The sequence below is a fragment of the Triturus cristatus genome, chromosome 6 (genome assembly GCF_964204655.1).
Source record: "Triturus cristatus chromosome 6, aTriCri1.1, whole genome shotgun sequence".
Classification (NCBI taxonomy): Eukaryota; Metazoa; Chordata; class Amphibia; order Caudata; family Salamandridae; genus Triturus; species Triturus cristatus.
The window spans coordinates 615,312,311-615,320,149 of NC_140589.1; the positions used below are offsets into that span (position 1 = coordinate 615,312,311).

At 44.5% G+C, this 7,839-nt stretch overlaps 1 protein-coding gene across 1 annotated transcript in view; it reads right to left on the bottom strand.

The window, feature by feature from the left end:
• Positions 1-5,945, bottom strand: part of LOC146817641 (trypsin-like) — a 28,178-nt gene extending 22,233 nt beyond the window's left edge. The window contains exon 1 of the mRNA XM_085611102.1: positions 5,839-5,945. Within this exon, the coding sequence (XP_085467228.1) occupies positions 5,839-5,884 (46 nt within the window). The 5' untranslated portion in view covers positions 5,885-5,945. The remainder of the gene's footprint in view (positions 1-5,838) is intronic.
• Positions 5,946-7,839: the final 1,894 nt, after the last annotated feature.

Genomic DNA, 7,839 nt, shown 5'->3' on the forward strand with positions numbered 1-7,839 from the left:
GCCAAGCTCACTAAAGAACAAAAGGTACTGATGATGCTAGATGTGGCATTACCACTTCAGAGGTTGTATCATGAACGGCTGCGCTGGCTCGGTGCAGAGCAGAGCACAGCTTCTTATGTATTTGTAGTGCCCAAAGGAAATTCATTTAGCTCGGGATTTCTTTGAGTTAGTGCATGAGCAGCTGACAGAAAAGTGCAGAGAGAGAGAGGCAACATTTTAGGTTTTTTCATTATAGGAAGAAATACATTATATTGTATTAACCTTCCATTCAGAAGCATAAGTCTGAAGCTGTTTAGTACAACTGCGCCAATGGTACCAGTATTTCCAGAATGTGGTATTACAACATCAAATTACGGGGCATTGTTACTGAGGTTAAAAATGTTGCTGGGCTTACTTTTGTAGAAACATTGACAAAATAATATTGTGGAACACTTTCATTGATGATGCATTTCCGCAACGAGAGTGGTGTTTTTTGAAAAAAGAATTGCAAATTAATAATTCTCCCTTCAAAATGTGCTATAGTCAATTGAGGTAGAAAGAGGCCTCTGTTAAAACTGTAAATAATAAAACACGCAGGAAACGGTGAGAACGTTTTAAAAAGTCATTCACCGTAAAAAAAGGAAGAGGGTTGAAAGAGGGGGTGACATCCAATGGGCCTTCCACATTGTTCAAGAGTATTCAGGAAAATAATCCCCCAAAATGAAACGAACAAAGTTACGGCCAAATGTGTTTTTCAAACTACATTTACAAAGTGGACCCTAAATAATAACAGTAGTGCAGAAATGACACACGTCTGCTTTTTAGGTCTGGCTTTTGAGATAGCTTCAGCTGTGTTGCCAGACTATTGTTTTCCCCCCAAAGAAATCGTATGTAATATACACACAAAGAAGAGGTTTTGGTCAGTTGACTTGACCCATTGGTCTGCTAAATGGTCACTCACAGTTTGCTTCCAACGACCACAGCATAGGGCAGAGGTCTTCAAACTGTGGGATGTAGCCCCCTGTGGGAGGGCGGATGTATTCGCAGGGGAGCACAAATGACACTGTAAATACTTGTAAATTAGTTTTCCAGGCTGCCTTTATTTACATGCAGGGTTGAAGTGCTAAAAAAGTAGAGCACTGTCATCCATGCAGTAGTGGTGGGGTCAAAGGCTTACCTAAAAAGAACCAAATATTCTGTGACTTATTGTTTTTTCACTTTCAGTTAACTGCATATAAAAAGCACAAACCTTAATGGCAAGTTAAACAAACAGTGGAACATGTATTCTTTCACATCATGAAACTTCAGTTGGCTAATGTGAATGCTGCAGATGTCTGTATATGGGATCAAAGAGCTAAAGATCTGAATTCTTATTGGTGCAGTGGGGAATAGCGACTAGTGTATTCATAGTGCTGCGAGATCCCATCCTGTAACAAAAAGCACTGTGAATATGTAAGTCATTATTTTAAAATTGTCTTATATACAGTATAAAATAGAGTGCCACAAACTGATTTATTGTTTAAGATAAAACAAGTGCTTTTAAAGTATATATTTTAGTAATAGGTAGACTGTGCATAGTCCAAGTATGTTTATAGTGCCCGTTAAAAGTACGTTTTTTGGAACTCCGCTGATTACACCCTTGCTTTCATTCTCAAAAAGAATAAACCTTTGTCACCGTAAAAAATCACCTGACTCCTCCGATTAATGCCTAGACTGTGTCCCAAGCAACCTTTTTATCTGCTGATTAACCAAATGCACACATTTACATTCCTCTTAGGTAGCAGGCACCCTGGTAAGGAGACCTGTTTCAGCTCTTTTTCACTTCTTCAGCTCCACAGCACCAGAGCCCCCAAACCATCTCCCACCTGCCCTCCTTTCACTTTCACCAAGATCTACATTAACCATTTAGGGTCAGTTTTTTTTTAAACAAAAAAGTATGTACAATTAAAAAAGCATGGGCATGTTGCTCCCCATAGAGCCCACCTACTGGATCTCTGTCCAGATGACCTTCCAAGTGAATCGAGGGGGGTGATGGCAGAAAGGAGACCAACAGATTTGTATTGACTTGAGACCCAAGCCCTGTTAGTCCAGCCAACTGGGGCCTTAGAGTTATGTCCCAGGAGAAACAGGATAAGAGCAAGATCTATGCATAGTGTCGAAGAGATGGCTCAGAGTAGGGGGTGCTATGTGGGGGTTATTTTTTCATTTATAAATGGACAGAGACAGCTTTCTCAGGGGGTGATCTGAGGAAGGTGGGTAGAAATTGTGGCTTATTTCTTTAAAGGACAATCACTGCCATTAGTGCAGCGACACAGGCCAGGCGTGTGAGTGATCCCTGCACCCAAAATTTGACTGTATTATTAGCAAAAAGGGGTTTGGGCCCAGTTTTCTTGCTTGCATTAGATGACAGGTAACCTGCACTGTGCAGGGAACAAGACCAAGAGGCTAAATGTGGGACATTTTCCAGCTTTTCTTTATACAAAGGAGCAAATTACCTATGCTGGGCCTCGGGCCTAGGAGTAATGGGCCAGTGGAATGGGCAGAGGAAACAACTTGCTTCGAAAGGCTGTAATTTACACTGGTTCCACAGGTGCAGTGCCACTGCAACCCAGAGGATTGAGGAACCAACTAAACCACAATCATGGCTGTTTTACTATCTTTCCTTGCTTCCTTTAGGGCCAGCTGCACCTTTTCTGCACCAGGTTTGCTTTGGGCTTTGGACCTATGGTCCAAGGGAGGGGAAAAGTGAAGCAGAGGAGACACATTAGCTGAGCCTCAGAAAGAGGTGGCAGAGAGGGAGATGATGCAATATGGGGATCCTGTTTTTTTAAAAAGTTGATAAGGCGACTGCTGCTTTGCCAGGCAATAGCTTTCGTTAATGAAGTAAGTGCATTGGCACTGGTACCCAGGTGTGTGAGAGGCCCGCTGCATCACAATTACAATTTTCTTACATAACAAAAGGGGCATGGGGTGGGCATGCGGCCTCATTTTCCATGCTAGCTTTAGGACAGAGGGGACCTTTACTGCAAGGAGGGAGCAACACATGGGATCTTATTTCTTTCTGATCAGGAAAGGGAGTCTGTTTCAATACTGGAGTGATGACCAGGTATGGTGGGTGATGACCAGGTATGGTGGCCCGATATAGTGAGGAAGGGGGGCTAAGAGGCAAAGGGACAGCCTGCTGTTCAGGGCTGCAGCCATGGATGGCTTTTGGCATGGGTGAGCTGGACCCACGCCCGGGACAGTTAGATTCAGAAGGCCGCACATGCAGCCGACCTTGTGAGCTTCCTTGAATAATGCTTCCATTCCAGGCTGCCAGTTCAGTTTATTACCACCAGGCTGGCTATAAAACTTTGTTTTCTTTATTTTCCTTAGCCTTCCTCTGATCCCCTATATCTCACACCCCATTCCTCCTCCCTTCACCATCCCATGGAATCACTTCCAGTCTAAAAACTAAATAGGCGGTTTAGGTAAAGGGACAAGAGGCAAATGTGTGTTCACAGGTCAGTCACTGCTCTGAGATATTGAGCAGGACGTGACCTATAAGCACAAACAGGACCCCTACTAGGACCACCAATGGGAGGGGCAGATGGGGAAGGGGTGGAGGAGAAGAATCGGAAGTGGTGCCAAATTTAGTTTCATCCAGGGCGCTGTCTGAGAAAAGGCCAACCCTGGCTGCTGCCATCATTAGCGAAGCAGTTGCATTGGGGCCCAGGAGAGTGACGGGCTCATAACACCCCACTTAAGAGGCATAGCATTTTTGGTCAATTTCTGATTCTGTTCTATATATTGGCTCTTTCAGAAGTCTTGTAATTAATATAGATTAAGAGCTGTAGAAAAGGTTTTACTGAGAAGACCCACCTGCGATCACCTCTGCCTCTTCTGTTCCCCCAAATCTTGCCATTAAATTTTGGAGGGATCCCGATTTCAACATTTTTTACTTAAGGGGTCTCAGAGCACAAAAGTTCAAAGACCTCTGGGTTAGGCAATGGCTCAGCCCAATATACCCATCCGCTCCCTTCACTTTGAGGGAATTCACAAAGTTTTAGCAAATCTGTTACACCTCGCCAAAAATAGTTCCATTCTCTTCGGTTGCACAGCTGGTTCAAAGTGTGCTTTTTTTATTTGACGTTTTTATATTAACTTCAAATGGCTGCTGTTTGTTTTGCTTGCAGTCCTTTCTAAAGTTTAGCTTGTAAACTGTTTAAGTATCAAGGCAACATTGTAGCTAATTGCTTTTGAGTAAATGGTTGGGTGGCAATTTATTTTTCTGTCCTTAACGTATAAAAACAAAAAATTTGTGGCACAATTGAAAAGCTTCTTGTTTAGAAAACATCTCAAGCAAAACCGCTCCATTCATGGATGTTTTTTTTTTAATCAATATTTTTGTTAAAATTATAATACAGCCTCGTTCAGGTGATGGTACATTTCCTTTTTGTCTTTTTATTTTTTTGTAGCATCTGCTTGAAATGAAAAAAACTGAAAATTAATCATTGGACCAGATTGCAAAAACAAGACATACTGGATTTATAAATGGTTGCCTTATGTGTTGGGAAAATGTAGGCTACCCTTAATTTGTACGTTCTTTTTGAGTTTACTGCAGGCATGATCATATAGTTGCTGGTGTGTTTGCGTCCAAAGAAGACTTTCGGGGAGAACAATGTAACATAACTCGCTCTACTTCATTAAGTTTGAGCTTGGCAAATGGGAACTGCTTCTTTAACGTTATCACCATAGAAAATACAATACGTTGATTCTTTTTGTGCACAGCCAACTTGTCCCACAAGGACTTTCAACCACTTATCAACTGAAACCGGAACATTTATTAAACAAGGGGCAACTCGGTCGAATTTATTTTACCAAGAATTCTTGGATATCATTAGGAGTTCCCTCCACAAATGTAAACAAGCATTAGCAAAGTCAATAGGTTTGTTGTTGGCCGCCAGCCTTTTTTTTTGGCATTTAATGGAACTGCTTTGTTTGTGGATGTGCTCCTTGTGAAATAGTAAAAATGCCATCCCTCACAATGAAGTTAGCCAAGGGCTAAGGTGGGCAGACCCATTGCTCCATGCTGTAGAGCGTAGTGGTCGTATCAAAAACGTGAATGACATTATAGCATACCAATCGATGAAGAGCGCTAGCTGAAAGCTCCATAAGGACATTCAGCGCATACTTTTAGCAATATCAAAACGTCTTGGCTAACACCTTATCTAAAAAAAATCAGCAGTAGATGAAAATGACATGTGAGCCGAAGTGTTTTAGAGAATGGATAGTTTGACAGTCACCAAATTGCCCATGGTATAATTGCATCATTCTTTAAGTGACAATTTGCAGTCTATCATATCATTTCTCAAAAGGAAACTGATGAAAATAGGTAGGACCAGGAGATGGATCAATGGTATGAGAGAGCTCCAGAGCTGAGCTTGTCTAGCCATACCGTATCCAGTTTGTGCTTAGTTTATGTTGTCTCATAAGTACCTGAACTATCTCCTTTGGTCTGCGATTCCTGAACCCCGAGAATTTATGCACCTACTGATTGTATTTGATAACATTAACTAGTGATTATTATAGTCGGAGCTAGTTTCTACCACAGGAAGGATGCTTCTATTACTTGTTACTCCCATAGTCTCCCTTTCTAAGTGACGCCAGAGGTCTGTCCTTTACCGGCTTACTCTCACTCTATGGCCGGCATATATTTATCAAAGGTATAGGATACCGAAAGCCACAGGTTCAAGAAGAAAGTGAGTCATCTTATCAGATACATTTCAAACGCAGAGTAAAAAGTTCTGTATAAAGATCTAAAGCCCTAAATTCCACAGGGATGTGTTTCGCACATTGACACAATTTTCATTGGCCTACCTGCCTGATGCCCCAGTGTCAGAACCACCAGCAGAAAGAACTTCATCCTGGAGGTATGGTGTTCTGCTGTGTCTGCCTACAACTGTTAAAATGGAAGGACCTTTTATACAGTTTTATATCAGGTCTCCTGCGTCAGAGATAACATAGAACTTAAATAACATAGAACTTTCTGCGGAACATGGGCTGTATACCCTATCTTGCCCAAATTGTGATCTGGTATCCGGAAATATCTCCTAATACAAATAGTGAAACAAAATCTGGCGCACATCCCAGAAGCGGAACACAATAGATTAGTGTGTCTCACAATCTCGGCCGAGGGTTGGCCAGTGACATTGGCAGCAAGAATAGCACGAGTCCATGGCCAAACATGACCAAAGGTTCAAACTGTTGATATCACTGTTAGAATAAACCCAGACAGGCACACAAATACATAAAAACTCTCCTGCAAGGACAAAGATGTTTATACTCATGACCTTTTTCCAACAAGCATTGGCATAGCCAATAGGTCTCGCCTTTGGGACCTTAAAAGTGTTTAGTTATCCAGCACAATATCCTTGGTGCAAAAACATCAAGTGTTGCATGGCTAAACACTTCTAAGGTCCCAAAGGCGAGACCTATTGGCTATGCCAATGCTTGTTTTGAGTCAGTGGCTTGTGCAGGTATGCCACTGTGAGGTAGAGATGCTGCAAGTGCTTTTACAGAAGCCCCTGTGACATTGCGCCTCTTCAAAATGTATTGTGGGTCTGGTGTAATACTTCTATCCCCTATTCCCGTCTTCTCGCACCCAATGCATCCTTAAATGTCCCATGTACAGCTGGGGCTGACACTCCTATTACCCCTGCCCTCCAGTGACACTTTACCTGCTATGGGTGGTGGTGGATGTGGTGGTGGTGGTGGATGTGGTGGTGGACATGGTGGTGGTGGACGTGGTGGTGGATGTGGTGGTGGTGGACGTGCTGGTGGTGGTGGTGGACGTGGTGGTGGTGGACATGGTGGACATGGTGGTGGTGGTGGTTGTGGACATGGTGGTGGTGGACGTGGTGGTGGACATGATGGTGGACATGGTGGTGGTGGATGTGGTGGTGGGCGTGGTGGTGGTTGACGTGGTGGTGGTGGAGGACGTGGTGGATGTGATGGTGGTGGATATGGTGGTGGTGGATGTGGTAGACGTGGTGGTGGTGGTGGACGTGGTGGTGGATGTAGTGGTGGATGTGGTGGACGTGGTGGTGGAGGTGGATGTGGTGGTGGTGGATGTGGTGGTGGTGGACATGGTGGTGGTTGACATGATTGTGGTGGTTGTGGTGGCGGATGTGGTGGTGGACGTGGTGGTGGACGCGGTGGTGGTGGATGTGGTGGTGGTGAATGTGGTGGTGGTGGTGGACATGGTGGTGGTGGACGTGGTGGTGGTGGTGAACGTGGTGGTGGTGGACATGGTGGTGGTGGACGTGGTGGAGGATGTGGTGGACGTGGTGGTGGTGGACATGGTGGACGTGGTGGTGGTGGTGGATGTGGTGGTGGTGGATGTGGTGGTGGTGGTGGACGTGGTGGTGGTCTTGGTGGTGGACGTTGTGATGGACATGGTGGTGGACCTAGTGGTGGTGGACATGGTGGTGGACATGGTGGTAGTGGTGGACATGGTTGTGTTGGATGTTGTGGTGTTGGACGTGGTGGTGGTGGATGTGGTGGTGGACGTGGTCATGGTGGTGGACATGGTGGTGGTGGAGGTGGTGGTGGTGTTATGTTATGTTATGCCAACTTATAGAGCGCTCTAATACCCGTAGGTGTCCTGGCGCTGTAGCAGAAAGTCTGGAGGGGCCATGAACAAAACATACCAGAGGCGAGGAGGAAGTCTAAACTGAGAAAAGCCAGGTCTTTAGACCTCTTCTGAAAGAGAGGAGATCGAAGGAGGACCTAAGAAATGCAGGGAGTTCGTTCCAGGCCCGGGCCGCCTTGCGTACAAAGCTCCTTCCACCCCAGTTTGATTTTTTGGCCCAGGTAACT